This window comes from Lithobates pipiens, unplaced genomic scaffold (genome assembly GCF_037356315.1).
Source record: "Lithobates pipiens isolate NorthernLeopardFrog02 unplaced genomic scaffold, aLitPip1_a1.2 Scaffold_8, whole genome shotgun sequence".
In the NCBI taxonomy this organism is placed as follows: Eukaryota; Metazoa; Chordata; class Amphibia; order Anura; family Ranidae; genus Lithobates; species Lithobates pipiens.
The window spans coordinates 15,552,407-15,578,296 of record NW_027507903.1 but is presented as its reverse complement, the minus strand read 5'-3'; the positions used below and the strand labels follow the sequence as shown (position 1 = coordinate 15,578,296).

Genomic DNA, 25,890 nt, shown 5'->3' with positions numbered 1-25,890 from the left:
TTTTTCCACAAAGTTGTCACTAAATGATATATTGCTCACGCATGCCATGGGCATATGTGAAATGCCACCCCAAAATAAATTCTGCTGCTTCTCCTGAGTACGGGGATACCACATATGTGGGACTTTTTGGGAGCCTAGCCGCGTACGGGGCCCCGAAAACCAAGCACCGCCTTCAGGCTTTCTAAGGGCGTTACAGTTTTGAAGGCCATAAAATGCCAAGATGGCACAAACCCCCCCCCCAAATGACCCCATTTTGGAAAGTAGACACCCCTAAATTTAGGGGTACACTAGTGAGACTAGGTAATAAATGGCGGGTGCCCTGAAACTATAAAAAAATAACTAACCAACCAGCGTCACCTGTAACAGTTATATGGTGATCACTGGTGAAAGGGTTAACTAGGGGGCAATCAGGGGGCTTTATGCGGTAGTATATGGGGGTCCCTGGCGCTATAAAAAGCTGCGGCGAACCTAAATACCTACCTGCCTAACTAGCGTCACCTGTGACACTAATACAGCGATCAGAAAAACGATCGCTTATTAGGCTGGGTTCACACTGGAGCGATGCGGGAACGCCACGAATCCGCGGCGGGTTCCCGCATCGCATGCCTCCCGGTGGCAGTTCACACTGCCCTATGCGAACTGCTGGGAGTGTCAGTGAAATGTTAATGACACCCCCAGATCAGTTCGCATATCGCAGTGCGATCTGCAAACTCGGATCGCATGGTGTGAACACCCATGCGATCCGATTCTGCTGCGGGCCAAAAAAAGGGTCCCGTGCGAATTTGCGGCGGGTGCGATGCGAATTCAGCCATACTATCTGTATGGCTGAACTCGAATCGCACAGAGATCGGATGTGATTTGCAGTGCGGTGCGAATCACATTCGTTCTCATAAACCGCTGCAATGTGAACCCAGCCTTAGTGACACTGGCGACGGGGGGTGATCACGGGGTTAAACCTTTATTGGGGGGTTAGGGGGGTACATTAGAACTAAAGGGGGCTAACCCTAACTGCCCTAACAGTTATTACAGTCACAAATGACACCAATGCAAAAAAAAAAAAAAAATGACATTGGTGTCACTGTGACTGGGGGGCAGGGGTAATTGATCGGGCCCCCGACCCGCGGGAAGGCAAGGACGTACATGTAAGCCCTTATGCCTGCCCGTGCCATTCTGTCGACGTACATCGTCGTGCAGCGGTCGGGAAGTGGTTAAACAATAGTCAAGGACAACACAAGTAAACACAAAATGCAATTTGTAAATGAAGGTGTTTATTATTAAAGGTGAAAAAAAATCCAAACCATCATGGCCCTGTGTGAAAAAGTGATTGCCCCCTAAACCTAATAACTGGTTGGGCCACCCTTAGCAGCAACAACTGCAACCAAGCGTTTGCGATAACGTGCAATGAGGCTTTTACAGCGTCCTGGAGGAATTTTGGCCCACTCATCTTTGCAGAATTGTCCTAATTCAGTTACATTAGAGGGTTTTCGAGCATGAACGGCCTTTTTAAGGTCATACCACAACATCTCAATAGGATTCAGGTCAGGACTTTGGCTAGGCCACTCCAAAGTCTTCATTTTGTTTTTCTTCAGCCATTCGGTGGTGGACTTGCTGGTGTGTTTAGGATCATTGTCCTGCTGCAGAACCCAAGTTCGTTTCAGCTTGAGTACACGAACAGATGGTCGGACATTCTCCTTCAGGATCTCTTGGTAGACAGCAGAATTCATAGTTCCTTTTATCACGGCAAGTCTTCCAGGTCCTGAAGCAGCAAAACAGCCCCAGACCATCACACTACCACCACCATATTTTACTGTTGGTACAATGTTCTTTTTATGAAATGCAGTGTTCCTTCTACGCCAGATATACTTGGACACACACCTTCCAAAGAGTTCCACTTTTGTCTCATCGGTCCACAGAATGTTGTCCCAAAAGTCTTGGGGATCATCAAGATGTGTTGTGGAGAAATTGAGACGAGCTTTGATGTTCTTTTTGCTCAGCAGTGGTTTTCTCCTTGGAACTCTGCCATGCAGGCCATTTTTGCCCAGTCTTTTCCTGATGGTGGAGGCATGAACGCTGACCTTAACTGAGGCAAGTGAGGCCTGCAGTTCCTTGGACGTTGTTGTGGGGTCTTTTGTGACCTCTTGGATGAGTCGTCGCTGCGCTCTTGGGGTAATTTTGGACGGCCGGCCACTCCTGGGAAGGTTCACCACTGTTCCATGTCTTCGCCATTTGTGGATAATGGCTCTCACTGTGGTTCGCTGGATTCCCAAAGCTTTGGAAATGGCTTTATAACCCTTTCCAGACTGATAGATCTCAATTACATTCTTTCTCAATTGTTCCTGAATTTCTTTGGGTCTCGGCATGATGTGTAGCTTTTAAGGATCTTCTGGTGGACCTTACTGTGTCAAGCAGCTCCTATTTAAGTGATGCCTTGATTGTGAACAGGTGTGGCAATAAGCAGGCCTGGGTGTGGCTAGAGAAATTGAACTCAGGTGTGGACAACCACAGTTATAGTATGTTTTAACAAGGGGGGCAATCACTTTTTCACACAGAGCCATGATGGTTTGGATTTTTTTTCACCTTTAATAATAAACACCTTCATTTTCAAATTGCATTTTGTGTTTACTTGTGTTGTCCTTGACTATTGTTTAAATTGGTTTGATGTTCCGAAACACTTAAGTGTGACAAACATGCAAAGGAACAGGAAATGAGGAAGGGGGCAAACACTTTTTCACACCACTGTGTGTATATATATATATATATATATATATATAAAATAGATATATAAGATGGATCCTGGACCAAGGTGTGTAAATAGTTTCAATAAACTATTAGATAAGCACCTGAACGACCACAACATACAGGAATATACAATGTAATACTTACAAATAATCACACGTAGGTTGGACTTGATGGACTTGTGTCTTTTTTCAACCTCAACTACTATGTAACTATATGTAACTATGTAAATGAGCCACAGACATCCTCCTCAATCATTAGCCACCATCCGTCCACTTTCTTCCAAGGTTATCAATCTCCAAAATGAGCATGGAGCAGATAAAAATAAATAAAAGCTCCAATAGTGCATTATTGTTTAAAGAGGAAGTAAACCCTGGTGGGTTTTACTTCCTCTTTGTTTCCCTGCAAAGGCAAAGCATAATGGGCTACTATGCATCATCGCATAGTAGCCCATTATGTGTCACTTACCTGACACAGGAGCCAGAGATGTCCCCAATTTCTTCGCCGGCTGGAAGAGTCCATCTTCCTTCCGGGGTCACGGACTCCGGCTCTGTGACTAGCCGGAGTCATGTGACGTCATTCCCGTGCGTGCGCACGGTGCTGCCAGTCACGGCATGTCGTTTAATGAAAATGGCACACCGTGACCCTTCTAAGGCCGCGTACACACGAGAGGATTGTCCGTCCAACTAAGTCCGTCAGACAATCCGACAGACAGTCCGTCCTACTTTTGAATGAACGGACTTGACCACACACGATGAACAGACAGTCCGCTGAAAGCTTGCGCGATGACGTGTACAGCACGTACGACGGGACTAGAAATACGATGTCCAATACACTGCAATGCAACCTTCAGCCGTGTAAATCCTTTCTGAGCATGCGCCATACTTGGTCCGTCCAACTAGCCTACTCACGAGCGGACTGTCCGCTGAAACCAAAGTTGGACGGACAATATTACGGAAATTCCGAAAGACTTAGTCCGCCAGACTGTCCGCTGAAAAAGTCCGCTGAAGCCCACACACGAGCGGACTGTCCGCTGAAACGTGTTTCAGCGGACTAAGTTGGACGGACAATCCTCTCGTGTGTACGCGGCCTAAAGTGCGCATATGCCGAGTACATCGCCACATGCGCAGAAGGAATCCTTGTACGGGGAATTGTAAATATCTCCTAAACTATATAGGTTTAGGAGATATTTGCAGCACCTACAGGTAAGCCTTAATCTAGGCTTACCTGTAGGTTAAAGTGTGTTGTAAGGATTTACAACCACTTTAAACACTTCTCATTTATTTGTAAAAAAGGTTTTCCATAAAAATGTACAAAAACAGCATAAAAAGCACTTGCCGGCAATAAAATAACAAACGAACACCTGCACTTCTGGGGTCACATGAGGTGTGATGACATCAGCGAGTAGCACCGCCCGACATGTTTTGTCATACGTGACGTCTTCCTTGGGCATGGGCTGAGCCATCACCTTTGTATACGCAAAACAGGCAACCAAGCCTCGTTTTCGTATGACGGCCATATTGGAAGAGCGGGTGGATTCAAGCCACACTTGGACAGGAAACCAAGCCTTTCTCCCATATAGCAGCCATAACATAGAAAAAGAACATACGGAACTCGTTCTCTATTAGTGCCCATCTACCGGATACATAGAAAACGGAGACCTAGGCCCCGTTCAGCTTTAATATATAAACTGTGATCTGCGTCACATTATTTAGCACTTAACATGAGAACATATCAGATTCACTTTAAGTGGTAATCCTGTCCGTGAAATGACTGAAATCGAGGAATTCTACTTGTGTTTGTAGACACGCTGTGCAGCAGCGAGGGGAGTAACAATTTGTAAATTTGTGTTTGTGCTAACAGCATTCTCATTCATTCATTCTCATTAACAGACTGTGTTTTGTATGTGTATAGCTCCATCTCTTGAGAATCAGCGCTGCCTGTGGGGACTTACCATCTGTGCGCTATCTGCTTCACGAGGCTCAAGTGCTTTTACCGACGGAACCCAACGATGACAATCCAGCAGTAATTGCAGCTCATTATGGCCACGGAGATTCTGTAGCCTTGTTACTGGATTCCTTGCCAGGTAAAAAAATGACATTCCACCTATCTGTTATAGGGAACCTGTGCTGGGCTCATACATTGCAAAGCAACTAGTTAAAGCTCGAGTTCCACCCTGAAATAATTTTTTTTCCTATTAACAGACCTTTTAGGCTGGGTTCACACCGCTGCGGCAGCGAGAACCGGATGTGATTCGCACCGCACTGCAGTGCAAATCACATCCGATCTCTGTGCAATGCGAGTTCAGCCATACAGATAGTATGGCTGAATTCGCATCGCACCCGCCGCAAACTCGCACGGGACCCTTTTTTTGGTCCGCAGCAGAATCGGATCGCATGGGTGTTCACAGCATGTGATCCGATTCCTGTCTGAGTTTGCAGATCGCACTGCGATATGCGAACTGATCTGGGGGTGTCATTAACATTTCACTGACACTCCCAGCAGAATCGCCCTGTTGCTATGTAGTCCACCTAATCTGCCACTTCCTGGTCCGCAGAGCTCCCTCGTCTTTTCCTCCCAGGAGTCTGTGGGTAGTACTGTGATCAAAAATCACGTTATTTCCTGATAGGAAATTACGCAATTTAAGGCGGATCACAGCACCATTTTTAAAAAGGAAAGGAAGCACTTTGTTGCCATAACAATGGGACGGGACCTTCCTCCGTCCCCGCCCGTTGTTATGGCAATTTTAGAAACAATCGGCGCTATGGCTGCCGGTGAATCGCACATGCGCGAGATGAAAGGTGCATGCTGGTTACCCAGCATGCACCTCTCCTAGGCTTATCCAGGAAGAGTTAATGATTGGGCTTCACATGCCCACAATCTTGATGGCAACGGCCACAACAGGACGGAAGAACTTGTGTGTAGTAATTTAATATTTTAGCAACATCCTTTTTTTTTTTTTAAATTGTATAATCGTTTTTTTTTCTTTAAGAATGAATTACAGTATGCACGGATCATTAAAAAAAAAATGTGGCCGGAACACCGCTTTAAATTTGAACCAAACCCCCAAAAATACTCGGCTCCATCTTCCAGCAATGCGCCTGTTGCATCCCTTGCCAGGTACCGTCATCTTCGTCCAGGTGTCAGGTTTTCGAGCCTCTTGATTGGCCGATGGGGGTTAACGTCATCCCATGCATGCACACGGTTGTCAGTCAATCCGGTGCAGCCAGAGGGTCCTGCAATGGAGGCAGCTCAGTGTGCATTCAGTTGAAGACTGCAAGCAGGCGGTTAAGTGTGTGTTATTGCAGAAGAGACATAGTGGGGTTGATGCGCTAAAGCTGGAGAGTGCACAATCAGGTGTAGCTGTGCAAGCCAGCCAATCGGCTTCCAGGTTTTTTTTTTATTTGTCAAACCTTAACCACTTCCGCCCCGGAATATTTGGCTGCTCAATGACCAGGCCAATTTTTGCGATTCAGCACTGCGTCGCTTTAACTGACAATTGCGCAGTCATGCGCCGCTGTACACAAAAAAAATTGATGTCCTTTTTTCTCCCACAAATAGAGCTTTCTTTTGGTGGTGTTTGATGACCTCTGCGGTTTTTATTTTTTGCGCTATAAACAAAAAAAGAGAGCCAATTTTGAAAAAAAACACAATAGCTTTTATTTTTTTCTATAATAAATATCCCCCATTTTTTTTAATCAAAAAAAAAATAAAAATGTTTTCCTCAGTTTAGGCCGATATGTATTCTTGTTCATATATTTGGTAAACAAAAATCGCAATAAGCGTATATTGATTTGTTTGCGCAAAAGGTATAGCATCTACAAAATAGGGGATAGATTTATGTCATTTTTTTAGAATTATTCTTTTTTTTTTTTTTTTTTTTTTTTTTCGGGACAGCATTATTACAGCGGACAGATCGGACATTTTGTGGACCATTGACAATTATACAGCGATCAGTGCTATAAAAATGCAATGATTATTGTATAAATGTCACTGGCGGGGAAGGGGTTAACACTAAGGGGCAGTCGAGGGGTTAACTGTGTTCTAACTGTAGGGGTATTGAGACTGTGTAGGAGGAGAGAGAGAGATCGGTGTTCATACTTAGTATGAACACACAATCTGTCTCTACTCCCTTGAGAGAACCGGGACTTTTGTGTGTGTTTACACACACAGATCCTGGTTTTCGTTCTGTCACAAGCACTCGTGGGAGACCAGCGGTCATTGCGCCTGCCGGGCATGCGCATTGGCTCCTGGAACACGCTGCAGGCCTTGTGGCCAAAAGGCGAAAAGACGTAAGGTAACGTTGTTTCGCCCAGCCGTGCCATTCTGCCACAGTAAAACTGCGGCGGCTGGTTGACAAGTGTATAAAGTGATACTAAAGGAAAGATTTTGCACAGAGCAGCCCCGATCCCCTTCTTCTAGGGTCCCCCAACGGTGCTCTGGTTTCCTCCCACTTGCTGAGTGCCTCCATAGCAAAATGCTTGCTGTGGGGGCACGTGTGCGTGCACGTTTCTGAGCCCCGCTATGTGTGTCCCTTAGCTCCCACTGCTGTGTCTGAGCCAATGGGGAGGGAGAGAGCCAGGAGAGCAACCGTTCTCGTGCACATCGCTGGATCAAGAGACATAGAATAAATTAACCACTTGCCGCCCGCCATATAGCAGAATGACGGCGGCAAAGTGGTTTCAATATCCTGACCGGACGTCATATGACGTCCTCAGGATATTAAGCTGCTGCGCGACCCCCGGGGCACGCATCGCGGCAATCGTTGTTGCGGTGTGTCAATCTGACACACCGCAACTACGATCTTGGTAAAGAGTCTCTAACGGAGACTCTTTACCATGTGATCAGCCACATCCAATCATGGCTGATCACAGTGTAAATAGGAAGAGCCGTTGATCGGCTTTTCCTCACTCGCGTCTGTTAGATGCGAGTAGAGAGACGATCGGCTGCTCCTCTGACAGGGGGGGTCTGTGCTGATCGATTATCAGCGCAGCCCCCCCAGGATGCCCACACTGGACCACCAGGGACGCCACCAGACCACCAGGGATGCCCAGCACCAGGTATGCCACCCTAGACCACCAGGGATGCCAGTCAGTGCCCACAATAGATGCCAATCAGTGCCCACAATGGGCATCACTGATTGGCATGCATTATTGTTTGGCACTGATTGGCATCCATCTGTACAATACTGTACACTACAATGCCACCTATCAGTGCCCATCCTTGCTTTCTATCAGTGCCCATCTATGCTCATCCGTGCCGCCTATCCATGCCCATCCGTGTCGCCTATCCATGCCAATCAGTGCCACCTATCAGTGCAACTTCATTGGTGGCACATCATCGGTGCCCATCACTGCAGCCCCGTCAGTGCCCATCAGTGAAGGAGAAAACGTACTTATTTACAAAGTTTTGTAACTGAAACAAAGAAAAACATTTTTTTTTTCCAAATTTTTGGTCGATCAAATACCACCAAAAGAAAGCTCTATTTGTGGGAACAAAAATTTAGTTTGAGTACAGTGTAGCATGACCGTGCAATTGTCATTCAAAGTGCGACAGCACTAAAAGCTCAAAATTCGTCTGGGCAGGATAGGCTGGGTATAAGTGCCCGGTATTGAAGTGGTTAAGGTACAAAAAACCTTCAGCCTGTAGAACCACTTTAATTGAAGCTGAAGTTAGAAGCTGATTGGCTTCCATGCAGAGCTGCACCAGATTTTGCACTCTCCAGTTTAGTAAATCAAACCCCAGCATGTAGCATGTCTTCTATGCAATGAGGAGCTTCCTGCTTGGAGTTTTAAAAAAAATTAGGTTTAGTTATTTTTTAAGGGCCTGTTCACATCAATTCTGGCCCTGAGGGTTAGTTCACCCTTACAATACCATGTCCTCATGCATTCCAGTGTTCCCAGTACATAATAAAAACTCTGTTCAGGTTTTGGAAGAGAAGCTTCCCTTCACTGTCATACCTGTAGGCTCTCCCCAAAAAACTTCCAAGTAGGCGACCCCCCCCCCCCCCCCAGTACATGGCAGGATGTGTCAGACGTTGAGTAGAAATTCCCAACTTCACAAAACCTGTGCATACATAGTAAGCTCTTTCTACCTCTGCCGCAGCAGCAGCTGATCTAAGTGTTGTGTAGCAGAGGGCGGGAGAGCGCACTGCACATGCACAGGTTGTGAATAAGCCAAGAGCGCTCATGCCTGAGAAGCCAGGGGGTGTACCCAATGTTTGCTATCTAGGCAGGACAGAGAGGGATGCTTGCCTGGGAGTTTTTTGGGACAGGCTTGGGAAAGGCATGTGGGGGCCTACAGGTTTGTCATTGAAAAGTAGATTATTTTTTGTTAATCTGAGAAGTGTTTTCTAATCTAGTGGAAATGCTGGAATACATGAGCAATTATATTGGTGACGTAACCCTTTAAATGTAGCATGTTATGTTTAAAAAGAAGTGCAAGCTAAAAAAACATATATACTCACCTGGATAGCTGAGTGATCAAAGACCCCTGATCGCTCAGTTCTCGGGTCCGCTCTGAGCTCTGACCCTCCAGCGCTCACTGTAGTGCTGGACTGTGGAGGGGGTGGGAGTGGCTGGCTCAAGCTCTCAGCGGAACACTGAGAGGCTAAGCCAGCTGCCGGTCAGCCATCTAAGCGGATCCCAACATTATTGTCGGGATGCCTGCAGAGCCTGGACTGGCTCTGTGATGTCAGCCCCCAGTGAACTTTAGCTGATTCTGGGTCACAGGAGTGCAGAACTAAGTGTACTCCTGTGACCCACAGGAGAAGTAAGACCAAAAGAGCTTTGGTTATACTTCTCCTTTAACCTTCCTTTCAATCCTCCGCCCAACCATTCCCTGCAGGATGTGACCTATATTAAACAGGCACATTGCATATTCTGTGGGAGCTAGAAGTGCAGAATTTTTAATGTCTGCATTTCAAATTTCAAACAAAATATACCATGTGGACTCTGCTGCTGAATTCACTGCTGAATTATGCATGTGTTGAAAGAAAATCTATTTAGGGAAGACAAACCTTGAAAAATGCATTTTGTTTAGTGGAAGTGAAAACTGTGTTTGGAAGACTTACAGCTTACGAAAAATACTTTTCATCATACTGAGAATTCACATTCACATTATGTATAAAACCATGATGATGATGATGGCTCCAGTAGCCTTCTTACATTACAAATCAGTCAAATTTTAAAGCAAAACTATGGGCACAAACACATATATTTATTTAACACCTCATCCAAACTCATGTTACGTGCTTCTACAAACCCAAAAACTTCCATGGCCGCTGCACAACAAGATAGGCCCCAGCACTGGGACATCTACTCACACTGGTTGCCTCTGATTTCCACCAGGGTCTTCCTAGTGAGGGAGATGAAGACTTGCACCATCAGAGGACAGCTGGATGCTTTCTCATCAACGTCCGCCTGGCTCTCTCCCGTGAGCTTCCTCCAGACTCAACTGGATTCCCAGGCCGAGATTGGCAAATAGGTCCCCCAGCCAAGCCTAGCTGAGACCTCAGTGTCTTCATCATGGCTTCCTCAGGGTTCCTGCAGAACTGGGCCCAGGAACACTGCACTTGCTGCTCTGGCCCCAGACTATTTTAGCATTGGGGTCGTCTACTCAGCCACATGATTATCAGTTGCCTCGTATATCCACCAGGGTCTTCCTAGTGAGGGAGATGAAGACTTACACCACCATAGGACAGCTGAATGCTTTCTCACCAACTTCCGCCTGGCTCTCTGCAGTGAGCTTCCTCCAGACCCAACTGGATTCCCAGGCTGAGATCAGCAAATAGGTCCTCCAGCCATGCTTAGCTGAGACCTCGGTGTCTACATCATGGCTTCCTCAGGGTCCCTGCAGAATTGGACCAAGGAACACTGCACTTGCTGCTCAGGCCCCAGTCATTTATTTATTTGTGTTCTCTAAAGCAGATCTTCAGCCCCCCCCCCTTTTTTTTAACCCCTGCTTACAGGAAGTTGTCTTCTGCACAGTTCAGATACTTGCCCACCAAGTAGATCCAGTATTGTCCAGCTAAGATCCTCTTCCGTTTTGCCACGGCTCAGTCCCATGCCACCATGTTTTTCTGTGACGTCATCAGAAAGTGTCAGCTTTTCCATGTTCAGCTGGTGGGCCTACTGGTGACACACCACTAGCCCCCCCCCCCCCTCCATTGAAATGTGAAATCTATAGGATCTCACTGCAAAGTTTTTTCCTTGGAACTTTTTTTCTGTATTTCACTGGCACTGGTCTTCTGAATTGGGACTTTTGGACTGGATCATTCATGTATATTTTGTTACCTTTACCTTTTGTAAAGTTTACACAATCTTTTTTACAGCATTGTTTGCACTATGTATTTAGTATTTTTGATATGCTGCATGTGTTATGAGTTGACATGTGTTCACGTATGTTCTATATATATATATATATATATATATATATATATATATATTTATATTATGTACAAGTGAGGTTATGTACATTTAAAGGGATACAAGTTTAATATCAGATTAGTGCAGCACAATGACCTTTTTAGCTGTTTGCAAAAGGGCATTCTTCCCATTGACCATCAATGTCCGAGGCATTCTTCCTATTGACCCACAAAGTACAGGGACATTCTTCCCACTAACTACCAGTATAAGGGGGAGTCCATCTCCCAATCACTCTCCAAAGTAAGGAGGGTCCTCTCACTGATCACCAATGTAAGGTGGGTCTTCCCACTGATCATCAATGTAAGGAGGGTCCTCTCACTGATCACCAATGTAAGGTGGGTCTTCCCACTGATCATCAATGTAAGGAGGCACTTCTCCTACTGACCCCCAATTTAAGTCAGCACTACACTAGCCACCATTGTAAGGGGGTACCTCTCCTACCGATTACCAATGTAATGGAATGCTACATTGGTCATCAATGTAAGTGGGCCTTCCTTCTAATCACCATTGTGAAGAGGCGCCTCTCCCACTGACCCCCAATGTCAGAGGCATTCTTCCTATTGACGCACAATGTAAAGAGACCTTCTTTCCATGGACTAACAATATAAGGGGAAGTCCTTCTCCCAATGACCACCAATGTAAGGGGGTTCTTTCCCACTGACCACCAATGTAAGGAGGATTTTCCTAATGATCACCAATGTAAGGAGGATTTTCCTACTGATCACCAATGTAAAGAGGGCCTTTCTTCTGATCACCAGTGTGGAGCATTCTTCCTACTGAGCACCAATGTAAGGAGACATATATTCCACTGGCCACCAATGTAAAGAGGCATCTATTCCACGGACCACTAACATAATGAGGCATCTCTTCCACTCACAACAAATGTAAGGGGATCCGCCTTATAATCACCAATGTAAGGAGGCATCTCTACCACTGACCACCAATGTAAGGGGGTACTCCCTCTAATCACCAGTGTAAGGAGGCACCTCTTCCACTCCTAATCATCAATAAAGGAGTCACCTCTCCCATAGACCACAAATGTAAGGAATCTCTACACTAGCCACAAATGTAAGGGTGTACCTCACTTTTTGTTCACCAAAGTCTGGTCACCAATGTAAGGTGGCATTTGACCCCCAGTATAAGAGGGCACATCTATAATAACCAATTTAAAATGGAGTCTTTCTACTGACCACAAATATAAAGGAGCACTCTGCTGGCCTCTGATGCAAAGGAACTCTGCAATTTTTACTGTCTGCATTTCTTTTCTGGCCATTTATTATTTTTTTATGTCACTATTTTTACTGAAAATAATTTTTTTTCATTCAGAGGGAGTTTTGAATAAAATGATCTTCTCTAGTTATCAGTTTACAGAATATGCCTCTATACCATCAGATATATATATATATATATAATATAATAAAACATATTGTGTAGCACTAGAAGGAAAAACGATGAGCTGTGATATCCAATATATAAAACGTTGAAAAATGAGTGAACTGATAAAGAGTCCAATGTTCACTATAGTTGGATTAAATAATTAATTGAGAACAGCACAAACAGTATGCAAATGGCCATGCATTTGTGGATTTGAAAAAAATCCTCTATCAGAAGGATAAAGATGGGCACTCTTACCAGATATGGTGGATCCACTTACCGAACGGTAGTGGGTCAATTGAGCTTATGTGGGCCAAGTGCCACAGGGTTGGGATTGGCAGGAAAACGATCACTCCAAACAGGGTGGTTCCACTCCTCATCTGTGATGGTCCAGCCGAAGATCCTGGATCCTTGTGACTCTCCACTGCGGTATGAAACTTCCATACTGTGAGGGAACTGTGTGGAGGTTGTTGATGTATATAAAATGGACTCAATCGGACTTAATCGGACCGGGATAAAAATAAGAAAAAATGGAGGAACTCCATATGCTGTAGGTAAAAAAAAAAAACGGAAGTTATTTAAAAAATTGCAGTACATCAAGGGTAAATGAGTACAAGTACTGGTAATCTGCCCCAGTTGAAGTCCTTTTAGGACGAAACACGTCAGGCTTGATATGCTTGCTCCCCATGTTGCTTTTTATACTTTTATTATTCATACCTGTGATCACCAGTTCTTGCTACACTATATGTTTATATTTCATTTAGACTTTGAGTGTTCGCTGCTTTCTTTTTTTAACACTATTTTGGTTTAGCGCAGTAATTTCACCAATTCTCTTATATTATATATATAAATTAAACCATTTGCATTTAAAAAAAATGTACATTTATATATTTTTGTCTTTTTCCAACCCTTCAGATGCATGTAGTCACAAGCCTCTTCTGAACTGGCTGCTGGTCACATGTTGTGAACAGGGACACCTTTCTTTGGTGAAGCTTTTGATTCTGACGTATCGCGCCGACCCCGACTGCTACGCCATGAGGAATAATGAGTTCCCAGTCCTACGCAAGCTGCCTCTCTATGCCTCCATTATGGCAGGTACTGAGTGTATTTGATTCTATTATGCAATATATATATATATATACTTATATACTGTACATCTGATTGCTGGCAACAAAAGCAATCCAGTTATTGAGCTTTCTATCTCCTTTCCCCAGCCACTTTGTCTTTACAGTATATTTAAAGTGCAGTGTAACCCAAGTAAAATCTTTTGTTCATTCTTTATTTATTTTTTGCATGTCCATGTAATTTGCATTCTCCCCTTTGCACGTTACTGTATGCTTTGCTTCATATATACTGTATGTACGTGAAGCAAAAGATACAGGATGGTGTGTGTATAATATATGTAAATGTCCCTCTGTGTTAGCAGAACATTAAGGCATCTGGCATCATTCTAACCTAAATGTAAAGTTGGCCTGTAGAATTTCATTCAAACATTGTCGTTTCTAATACATTTGTTCATTTATTTAAGACCGCGGTCTCCAAATTTATGGCCTGAGGGCCGAATGCTGCCCTTTGATTACCCGGCCCTTCCTGACATCAATAGTGGGACATAATTCCTACCACTGACACTAATGATGGGGTACTGTTTCTCCCACTGACACCAATATTTCCTCCAACTGACACCAATGATGGGTACCATTCCTCCCACTAACATCAATGATGGGGCACCATTCCTCCCACTGACACCAGTGATGGGGCACTATTCCTCCCACTGACACCAGTGATGGGGCATTATTCCTCCCACTGACACCAGTGATGGGGCACCATTCCCCCCACTGATACCAATGATGGGTACCATTCCTCCCACTAACATCAATGATGGGGCACTATTCCTCCCACTGACACCAATGATGGATACCATTCCTCCCACTGACACCAGTGATGGGGCACTATTCCTCCCACTGACACCAGTAATGGGGCACTATTCCTCCCACTGACGCCAGTGATGGAGCACTATTCCTCCCACTAACATCAATGATGGGGCACTATTCCTCCCACTGACACCAGTGATGGGGCACCATTCCTCCCACTGACACCAATGATGGGTACCATTCCTCCCACTGACACCAATGATGGGGCACTATTCCTCCCACTGACACCAATGTTGGGGCACTATTCCTCCTCCTACTAATCACAGGCGCCTTGCGACTGACCACCAACCCTGAGACAATGTTCATTACCTCTGGACTTGTGCTCATTCCTGAGTTTCCGTGACTGCGCATCAAACGCTCGGTACATTCTGCCATATGCACATTTTTTTAATACGTTTTTTTTCCTCATTGACCAAAGATTTCTGCTTTTGCTTTACTAATAAGATGCATTGTTATGTGCTCAACAGCCTACTTCAGTTACCTGCACTGTGTGGTGTCAGTGTATTAGACTATCCTATTATGGCTGCATACTAAATGAAACCAAATCAAACCACTTCCTGTAAGTTTAGTGATTGCCCCTCACCTCAGATACCTGAACTTTACCATTGCCTATAATGGTTTAGCACAATACTCCTAGTCAGCATTTAGTATGCAAGTGTGGTAAACTGTTCGGTAGCAATGATATGTGAATTTTCTTACAGTGCCTTGAAAAAGTATTCATACCCCTTTTTAAATTTTCACCATTTTGTCATGTTACAACCAAAAACGTACATTTTTATTTTATGTGATAGACCAACATAAAGTGGTACATAATTGTGAAGTGGAAGGAAAATGATAAATGGTTTTCAACATTGTTTTACAAATAAATATGTGAAAAGTGTGGGGTACATTTGTATGGCGCCCCCCGGAGTCAATACTTTGTAGAACCGCCTTTCACTGCAATTACACCTGCAAGTCTTTTTGGGGATGTCTCTACCAGCTTTGCACATCTAAAGAGGGACATTTTTGCCCATTCTTCTTTGCAAAATATCTCAAGCTCTGTCAGATTGGATGGAGAGCGTCTGTGACCAGCAATTTATGTCTTGCCACAGATTCTCAGTTGGATTTAGGTCTGGACTGTGACTGGGCCATTCTAACACATGAATATGCTTTGATCTAAACCATTACATTGTAGCTCTGGCTGTATGTTTCGGGCCGTTGTCCTGCTGGAAGGTGAACCTCCTCCCCAGTCTCAAGTCTTTTGCAGACTCTTAACAGGTTTTCTTCTAAGATTGTCCTGTATTTGGCTCCATCCATCTTCCCATTAACTCTGACCAGCTTCCCTGTACCTGCTGAAGAAAAGGATCCCCACAACATAATGCTGCCACCACCATGTTTCACAGTGGTGATGGTGTGTTCAGGATGATGTGCAGTGCTAGTTTTCCGCCACACATCGTGTTTTGCTTTTAGGCCAAAAGTTTACATTTTGGTCTCATCTGACCAGAGCACCTTCTTCCACATGTTTGTTGTGTCCCCCACATGGCTTCTCACAAACTGCAAACAGGACTTCTTATGAATTTCTTTCACCAATGTCTCTTTTTATCACTCTTCCATAAAGGTCAGATTTGTGGAGAGCACGACTTATAGTTGTCCTGTGGACAAATTCTCCCCCCTGAGCTGTGGATCTCTGCAGCTCCTCCAGAGTTACCATGGACCTCTTGGCTGCTTCTCTGATGAATGCTCCCCAGTCAGTTTAGGTGGACGGCCATGTCTTGGTAGGGTTGCAGTTGCGCCATACTCTTTCCATTTTTGGATGATGGATTGAACAGAGCTCTGTGAGATGTTCAAAGCTTGGGATTATTTTCATTAACCTAACCCTGCTTTAAACTTCTCTACACCTTTATCCTTGACCTGTCTGGTGTGTTCCTTGGCCTTCGTGATGTTGTTTGTTCATTTAGGTTCTCTAACAAACTTCTGAGGACTTCACAGAACAGCTGTATATATACTGAGATTAAATAACACACAGGTGGGGACCCCATATTCTAATTAGATGACTTCTGAAGGCAATTGGTTCCACTGGATTTTAGTTAAGGGTATCAGAATAAAGGGGGCTGAATACAAATGCCCCCCACACTTTTCACATATTTAATTATAAAAAATATTGAAAACCATTTATCATTTTCCTTCCACTTCACAATTATGTGCCACTTTGTGTTGGTCTATCACATAAAATCCCAATAAAATACATTTACGTTTTCTTTGTAACATGATAAAATGTGTAGAATTTTAAGTGGTATAAATACTTTTTCAAGACACTGTAAAGCTGTCTTCTAGGTGGATGCTATTTTACATTACTAACTGTACCTTGTAAACTAATGACTGAAATATAGTTACAACTATGCAGGTGGTCAGATTAGGCGACCCTTCCCTTCCCTTTCTTTCCAATCGGCTTTCAGAGCTCTCCTCACTGAGTTCTGCAGAGCGTAATTTCAGCTCTTCATTCTGTTTTTTGACATCTCAGGCAGGCTTTGTAAGCTTTGCACTTTGAACGGTAGTGAGAAGAAAACTACAGATAAACAGGTACAACTTATTTGTCTCGTCTCTGTGTATCACCTGAGGCCAGTCACTTCACTGGGTATCTGGAAGGGTTTACAACTACTTTTAATGATCAGCACATCGGATGTCTTTGGTAATGCTTAAAGTGGTAGTAAACCCGCTGAGGTTTTTTTTTTTTTCTGACCTGCAAGGAAAAAGGCATAATGAGCTAGTATTCACCGCATACTAGCTCATTATGAAATACTTACCTTGGAACGAGGCCCCGACATCTCACCCGATCCACGCCGAGGGAGCTGACATGTTCCCTCGGCGTGTCTTCTGGGTATCGTGGCTTCGGCGCTGTGAGTGACCGGAGCTGCGATATCGTCACTCCCGCGTGTTTGCGCACGGAAGATTTCTTTCCGGCAGGGTCCGGCGTCTGCCGGACTTTCAGCCGAGGATCACCTGTGCGCATGCGCCGCTGCAGTCAGTGGCGCATTGTGGGGGGAATATCTCCTAAACCGTACAGGTTTAGGAGATATTTTTTTTACCTACAGGTAAGACTTATAGGCTTACCTGTAGGTAAATGTTGTAAAAAAGACTATACAATCACTTTAAAACACTATTTTATTGCAGACTAAAGAGAATAGAACACAGCCACCTGTGACCTTCCACCATATCTGGCCTTAGTCATTGTGATACCAGGAGGACTAAGACCAGATATGCTGCAGACATGTGAGCGCTTATGTTTATACTGTTTGGGATCTGCAATAAAGAAGTTTTAACATCTGTAGGAGACTTCTGCTGCTGCTACGTGTTCAGTCATTGCTGTGTATGAAGAATGTGTGTGTGTGGATTGCATTCAGGCAGCGGCTTCACAGCGAGCGGCGTGAGCTATTATTGCGTCACACTGTACATACTGAAAATCTATAACGTTTAGGGCTCATTCACACAAACAATTGTTTTTTATGTAAATCCAGCAGTAAACCACACCTCTCTAGATAGGCTCTTTCCTCTTTGATCCCTTGGATGCCATCGGGAGCCTACTCAAGAGCCCATCGACTCTCTGCAAGCTGGGGGTCATAAACGGGCCGCACGCTGATGACGTCAGAAATGCTACAACTGTTTTAACTGCTTCAATACAGGGCAGGCCAATTTTCAGCTCTCAGCGCTGTCGCTGTTTAAATGACAATTGCGAGACCATCCTACACTGTACCCAAACAGAATTTTTATCATTTTGTTCCCACAAATAGAGCTTTCTCTTGGTGGTATTTGCCCACCTCCTGCGGTTTTTTTATTTTTTGCTAAATAAATAAAAAAAGACCTAAAATTTTGGGGAAATTTTTTTTTTTCTTTTGTTTCTGCTATAACATTTTGTAAATAAGTAAGTTTTCTCCTTCACTGATGGACATTGATAAGGCGGCACTGACGGGCACTAAGGCGGCACCGATGAGGTGGCACTGATGGTGGGCACTAGTAGGCGACACTAATGGGAGGCACTGATATGCAGCACTGATGGGCACTCATGGTTAGCACTGGTGGACACAGATAGTCGACACTGGGTACAGAAAGGATGCACTGATGGGTACTTATGGGTGGCATTGATAGGCAGCACTACTGGGCACTGATAATGGACACTTATATGCTCCACTGATAGGTGCCATTGATAGGCACCACTGATGGCACTGGCAGGCCTTGGGGATGGGCACTGGCAGCTGCCTGGGCACTGATTGGCAGGTGCTTGGGCACTGATTGGCATTTCCCTGGTGGTTTAGGAGGGCATACCTGGTGGTCCAGTGTGGGGGCAATCCCTGGCAGCATCCTGGTGGTCCTGGGTGGGCATCCGAGGGGGGGCTGCGGTGATAAACAATCAGCACAGACCCCCCTGTCAGGAGAGCAGCCGATCGGCTCTCCTCTACTCGTGTCTGTCAATGGCTCTTCCTGTTTACATCGTGATAGCCTGTGATTGGACAGGGCTGATCACATGGTAAAGAGCCTCCGTCAGAGGCTCTATACCAAGATCAGTGTACCCGTGTGTCAGACTGACACACCACACCACCGATCACCGCGGTGCGTGCCCCCAAGGGCGCACGAGAGCAGTCGTTCTGGAGGGCCGTCATATGACATCCACCCAGAACAAAAGCCGCGCCACCCAGCCGTCATTTGACAGCCAGCGGGAGGGAAGTGGTTAATCACACAATTCCACATCACAACTTCCGCCTGTCATCCACCCTCTCCAACACTTTTCACCAAAGATAAGGATTTAAAGTGGTTCTAAAGGCTCAAGGTTTTTTTTTTTGCAACAAAAAAAAGGGAAATTCGCCCTGGGACTTTAGATGAGGTGAGCACCACTAAGCCAATAAAAGTAACAAGAGTAAGTACAGTATATGTTTTTATTCAGTAAAATAGTTTTCAATGTTTTTTTTTTTTTACCTTCATGCATTCACATGCCCCCCTAATTTTTACCTTAGCCCTATTTTGACCCAACAATGTGCATGAGTGTCTCCGGTCTCTGGGGACTCTGCCTCCTCATTGGCTCCCATTGCTGTCAATCACAGCCACTGAGCCAATTAGGAGAGAGGGCCGAGCCATGGCTCTGTGTGTGAATGAACACACAGAGCCACAGCTTGGGTGCGAGCCTGCTTGTAACCCCTATTGCAGGCTGCTTGCTCTGGGGGCACTCGGAAGGAGGGAGGGGCCAGGAGCACCGGCGGGGGGCCCGAGAAGAGGAGGATCGGGGTTGCTCTGTGCAAAACCATTACAGAGATCAGGTAAATATGTTTGTTATTTTGAAAAAAAAAAAAAAAAAGGCCTTTAATATCACCTTAATCATATAGCATTCGTGATGTCATTGATATGTGACGCATTTATGCAACATTTGTTTCCTACACCCCCAGCTCTTTTCACAATGCTGGTGTGATGTGCAGTGGGGTGCAGCACAAACATGCTGCATTTTTCTGCAGTGCACTGGATGGTACTGCATGTCTCTGCAATGCACCAATCTGCTGATGAAAAATAAAAGCTGGCACTTCATCGTGGGACTGTACAGTAGACTTTTTTGTAAATGGTAAAACATCCATCTGTGCAGTCTGCTTATGTGTTTTTACCCATAGGGGCCTTAATCATACAGTGCCTTGCGAAAGTATTCGGCCCCCTTGAACTTTTCAACCTTTTGCCACATTTCAGGCTTCAAACATAAAGATATAAAATTTTTATTTTTTGTGAAGAATCACCAACAAGTGGGACACAATTGTGAAGTGGAACGAAATCTATTGCATTTTTGAAACTTTTTTAACTAATAAAAAAATGAAAAGTGGGGCGTGCAAAATTATTCGCCCCCCTTGCGTTAATACTTTGTAGAGCCACCTTTTGCTGCGATTACAGCTGCAAGTCGCTTGGGGTATGTCTTTATCAGTTTTTCACATCGAGAGACTGAAATTCTTGCCCATTCTTCCTTGCAAAACAGCTCAAGCTCAGTGAGGTTGGATGGAGAGCGTTTGTGAACAGCAGTTTTCAGAGCTCTTTCCACAGATTCTCGATTTGGATTCAGGTCTGGACTTTGACTTGGCCATTCTAACACCTGGATACGTTTATTTGTGAACCATTCCTTTGTAGATTTTGCTGTATGTTTGCGATCATTGTCTTGTTGGAAGATAAATCTCCGTCCCAGTTTCAGGTCTTTTGCAGACTCCAACAGGTCTGCAGACTTCATCCAGAATGGTCCTGTATTTGGCTGCATCCATCTTCCCCTCAATTTTAACCATCTTCCCTGTCCCTGCTGAAAAAAAGCAGGCCCAAACCATGATGCTGCCACCACCATGTGTGACAGTGGGGATGGTGTGTTGAGGGCGATGAGCTGTGTTGCTTTCACGCCAAACATATCGTTTTGCATTGTGGGCAAAAAGTTGGATTTTGGTTTCATCTGACCAGAGCACCTTCTTCCACATGTTTGGTGTGTCTCCCAGGTGGCTTGTGGCAAACTTTAGACGAGACTTTTTATGGATATCGTTGAGAAATGGCTTTCTTCTTGCCACTCTTCCATAAAGGGCAGATTTGTGCAGTGTACGACTGATTGTTGTCCTATGGACAGACTCTCCCACCTCAGCTGTAGTTCTCTGCAGTTCATCCAGAGTGATCATGGGCCTCTTGGCTGCATCTCTGATCAGTCTTCTGCTTGTCTGAGCTGAAAGTTTAGAGGGACGGCCAGGTCTTGGTAGATTTGCAGTGGTCTGATACTCCTTCCATTTCAAAATGATCGCTTGCACAGTGCTCCTTGGGATGTTTAAAGCTTGGGAAATCTTTTTGTATCCAAATCCGGCTTTAAACTTCTCCACAACAGTATTACGGACCTGCCTGGTGTGTTCCTTGGTCTTCATGATGCTCTCTGCGCTTTCAACAGAACCCTGAGACTATCACAGAGCAGGTGCATTTATACAGAGACTTGATTACACACAGGTGGATTCTATTTATCACCATCAGTCATTTAGGACAACATTGGATCATTCAGAGATCCTCGCTGAACTTCTGGAGTGAGTTTGCTGCACTGAAAGTAGAGGGGCCGAATAATTTTGCACGCACCACTTTTCAGTTTTTTATTTGCTAAAAAAGTTTAAAATATCCAATAGATTTCGTTCCACTTCACAATTGTGTCCCACTTGTTAGTGATTCTTCACAAAAAATAAAAATTTTATATCTTTATGTTTGAAGCCTGAAATATGGCAAAAGGTTGAAAAGTTCAAGGGGGCCAAATACTTTCGCAAGGCACTGTAGCTCTATGATTAAGGCCCTTATGGGTAGAAATGCGTAAGAAGATTGCAGTGATGGCTATTTAACTGTTTTCAACAAAGTCTTCTGTGCAGTCCTGCAGTGGAGTGCCAGACTTTATCTTTCATTTAATGCATTTTTTAATGGAAGAAGTGAATGGCTGAACACTCTAGTACAGGGTTTCTCATCCAGGGTTTCCTCTAATCCTGGGGTTCCTTCTGAGGTTGCAAGTGTTCCTTGAGCATTGAGCAATGGTGGATTGATCTCCCACCTTTACTGACCACCAATGCAAGAAGACCATTTTTCACTAACCACCAATAAAAGGGGTCTCTTCCAAACTGACCACTGATGATGTTAGAGTGGACATTAAGTACACACTGTAGCAGGGGTGGACATTAACCTCCTTCCATCCGGCCACTGTACATAAAGGGTCGGATGGGCCTTTCGTCATTCCGAGTGGGTGTACAGGAACGTCCCTCAGAACGAGAGCCACCACAATCCTATGATGGCTGTAATCGCAGGATACAGCCAAGACGGGATCAGGATAGGGGCGCTGTGATTGGGCACTCCCAATCACATGACAGCCCTGTGCAATCACAGCCTTCACAGTGTAAACAGAGACATGTGTCTCTGTGACAGTTCTCCCTGCTGAGCTGAAAGCTCTGTACGGGGGAATCTGCAAGCTCTGTGACAGCTCTGTGTTTAAGGATGATTTTGATTTTACACACAGAGCTGCCACAGATCCCCCCCCCCCCCACACACACACACAGTACACCAAGCACCACTATCCCTGTCCCCATAAACGTCTGTCAGTGTCCCCATAAAACATCTGTACCAGTGCACAAAAACATATGTGAGTGTCCCATCATATCTGTACCAGTGCCCAAAACATTTTCAGTGTCCCATCACAACTTTACCAGTGCCCAAAACAATGTTAGTGTCCCATCACATCTGTCCCAGTGCCCAAAACATTGTCAGTGTCCCATCACATCTGTACCAGTGCCCAAAACATCTGTCACAATGTGCCCATGAACATCTGTACCAGTGCAAAAAACATGTGCAATAGTGTTCTTTTGTGACCTCGCCATCTGTCGGTGTCTGCCAGTGGACGATCAACATCTGTCAGAGTGTAAATGTGCACATAAACATCTGTTAGTATACCAGTGTCCCACCAATAAATAAAGAAAACATTTAAATCGCCCCAGTCCCCCTATGCTCGCGTGCAAAGGCAAATGCACACGTTGGTCCCGTACACATATACGTAGACAGCGATCGCACCACACATGTGAGGTATCGCCGCCAACGCAATAATTCATGCACCAGACTTCCTGTGTAACTCTAAACTGGTAAAAAATAACGGCTTCTAAAGCGTCGTCTATGGAGATTTTTAGGGTTGAATATATTTTTATTATATGCCAGGTAGTGTAAAATAATATACAAGAAAACAGGTAACTATATCATTTATGTCACCAATAACATCAAATAAGGCACATTGGTAGGAACAAGAAGACAGGGGGGAGGCGGTGAATACAGCAAGAAAGGTGGGAGAAAAAGAAAAAAAAAAGGGGGGGGGAGAAAGGGGGAGAGCACAGCAAATGCATTTATCGGAAAGGGTATGTGCAGGATATGCACCATTGTTGTTGGTATAAGATACACCATAAATGCCCATCTCGGAGGCAGGATCAACCAAGTTCCACCTTCCAGTGTCACTTGTGGTCATTGCGACGTCACCACTCTCCGCCCAATCTTGGCGGTAAGTTTGCTTAGGAGATCTTAAGATTAATAAGAAACAGTTCCGTCTGGGAATGGTGTCGCCAGATGGACCACAACATGGTGAACCTATCATAAGTATCGTCCGCCTTCGCCTGCAATTCCTCCATGAGCATTATATCATTAAGGATATCCACCCACTTAGAAATAGGGGGGGTGGAGTCCTTCTTCCAGTATAAGGAAATGACATGGCGAGCTGCTGAAAGAAAGAATCTCAAAAGACTACCCTTCTGGGACCGGATTGTCCCAGGAAGGATGGATAGGAGAGCAGACAAAGGCGAAGGAGGTAACGAAGTCTGATATACGTCATTATAAATCTCAAATATCTTATCCCAAAATGGACGAACCTTGTCACAGTCCCACCAAATATGGATATAGGATCCCTGCGCTCCGTGACATCGCCAACATACATTTGTGGTTGATGGGAACATCCTGTGTACCGAGACCGGAACCCTGTACCACCTCGACAGCAATTTGTAGTTCTTCTCTTGGGTAAACCCTGACCTGGATGAGTGATGCGTGAGGGTAAAGGAGGTAGACCACTGTGTTGGGGAGATCTCTATATTCAGGTCTCTAGACCATTTACTCGTGTATGCGGCGAGAGCGTCACATAATCGAGTTTGGATGTCTTTGTAAATTAACTAAAAAGTGTGTCTTGGGGTTTGAGCTAGATTGCAGAGGTCCTCAAATAACGTGAGTGGTCTGTGTGTTCTACCTGAGAGGTGAAGGTCTCTGCAAAGCTGGTTTAGCGAAATTGTAGTCAGCCAGTCTGTCGGGATAGCAGTCTGTGGGTCTGAAGGGGGATGGAAATGTCCAGTAGTAGGATGGACAAACTGATTAGCTGTCAGCCAGTTTTCACGTGTGTAAATCCCGCAGTGCATCTTGGCAGCGAGAGTCGAGAGGGCCAAATTGTCAAATAAGGGAGATAACGGGCTGGGATCTGTGGACAAGGCGTAAGGAGTAGCTTTAGTATACCACAACGTAAGGGCTGCCCTCGTTAGAGGGGATATCCCTTGCATTGTGCGAAACTCGGTGTTATACCCCCATAACAAGGCTCGCAGATCTACTGTAGCCATGTCCTGTTCAATTAAGGTGGAGGGTTTAATACGTGGCCTCGGGAACTAGTCCAAGAGTCGGGAAAATACCGCAGATGTGTGGTATAGTTGGAAGTCCGGGAGACCTGTACCTCCCCTAAGTTTGGGGGCACTTAAAACTTTGTGTTTAAGTCTAGGAGGGTGGTGCTGCCACAGGAACTTGCCCACCAAAGCACGTAATGCGAGGAAGAAAGTCGTCGGAAGGAGAATGGGAAGAGTTTGAAACAAGTACAATGCCCTTGGAAGGATATACATTTTAATAACACTCATTCTCCCCCACCAGGAGAGCTTAAGGTTGTGCCAACCCTCGAGGGAGCGTCTAATAGAAGTCAGTAGTGGACTAAAATTTAGGGCATACACGTCATGAACGTCAGTAGGAATCTCCGCCCCAAGATATTTGATCGAGCACGGTTGCCATTTAAAGGAGAATCGCTTTTGAATGAAGTTTAGGTCTTTCGGTGGTAGTGATATATTTAAAGCTTCTGTTTTGTTCAGGTTCAATTTGAAGTTGCTATGAGCTCCAAACCGGGCAAGCTCCTCCAGTATGGCAGGGAGACTAATTCGGGGTTGAGTGACATATAAGAGTAGATCATCTGCGTAGAGTGACAGCTTACGGGGAGCCGAGGGGGTGTTGATCCCATGGATAGAGTTATTGTTTCGGATGGCTTGAGCCAAATGTTCAACAGTGATTGCGAACAGGAGTGGCGATAGCGGGCATCCTTGCCTGGTGCCGTTCTGGATCCGGAAAGCCACCGACGATTCCCCGTTGGCTAAGACCCTGGCAGACGGGCTCGTATACAGAGCCATGATTTTAGTAAGCATTCGTGGGCCTAAGCCTAGTTGCTGCAGGGAGGCCTGGAGAAACGTCCAGTTCACCCTATCGAACGCCTTTTCGGCATCACAAGCTAGGAGACAAGTAGGGATGTTGTGGAGTTTGTCATATGAGATAAGGTGTAGAGTCTTAGTGGTGTTATCCCTAGCCTCTCGGCCTGGGATAAAGCCCACTTGGTCACTATGAATGATGGAGGGGAGCAGGGGAGCAAGGCGTGTTGCCAAAATTTTGGAGTAAAGCTTGAGGTCAACGTTCAGTAGGGATATGGGCCTATAATTTCCACAGTGTGCATGATCTTTCCCCGGTTTGGGTATTACAACTATCTGGGCTTGGAGAGTATGGAGTGAAAGGGGATGTGTGTCGTCTATTTCCTCGAATGTCCTGGCCATAATCGGGGCGAGTTGGTGTGTGCAAATTTTTTATAAAATTGCGGGGAATATCCGTCAGGG

General features: G+C 45.1%; 1 protein-coding gene across 1 annotated transcript in view; it reads left to right on the top strand.

The window, feature by feature from the left end:
- The window catches only part of LOC143963333 (leucine-rich repeat serine/threonine-protein kinase 1-like), a gene marked incomplete in the record, with an annotated part of 364,270 nt that overhangs the window by 107,425 nt on the left and 230,955 nt on the right, over positions 1–25,890 (top strand). The window contains 2 exon segments of the mRNA XM_077472944.1: positions 4,651–4,822; positions 13,452–13,631. Of these exon segments, the coding sequence (XP_077329070.1) occupies positions 4,651–4,822; positions 13,452–13,631 (352 nt within the window).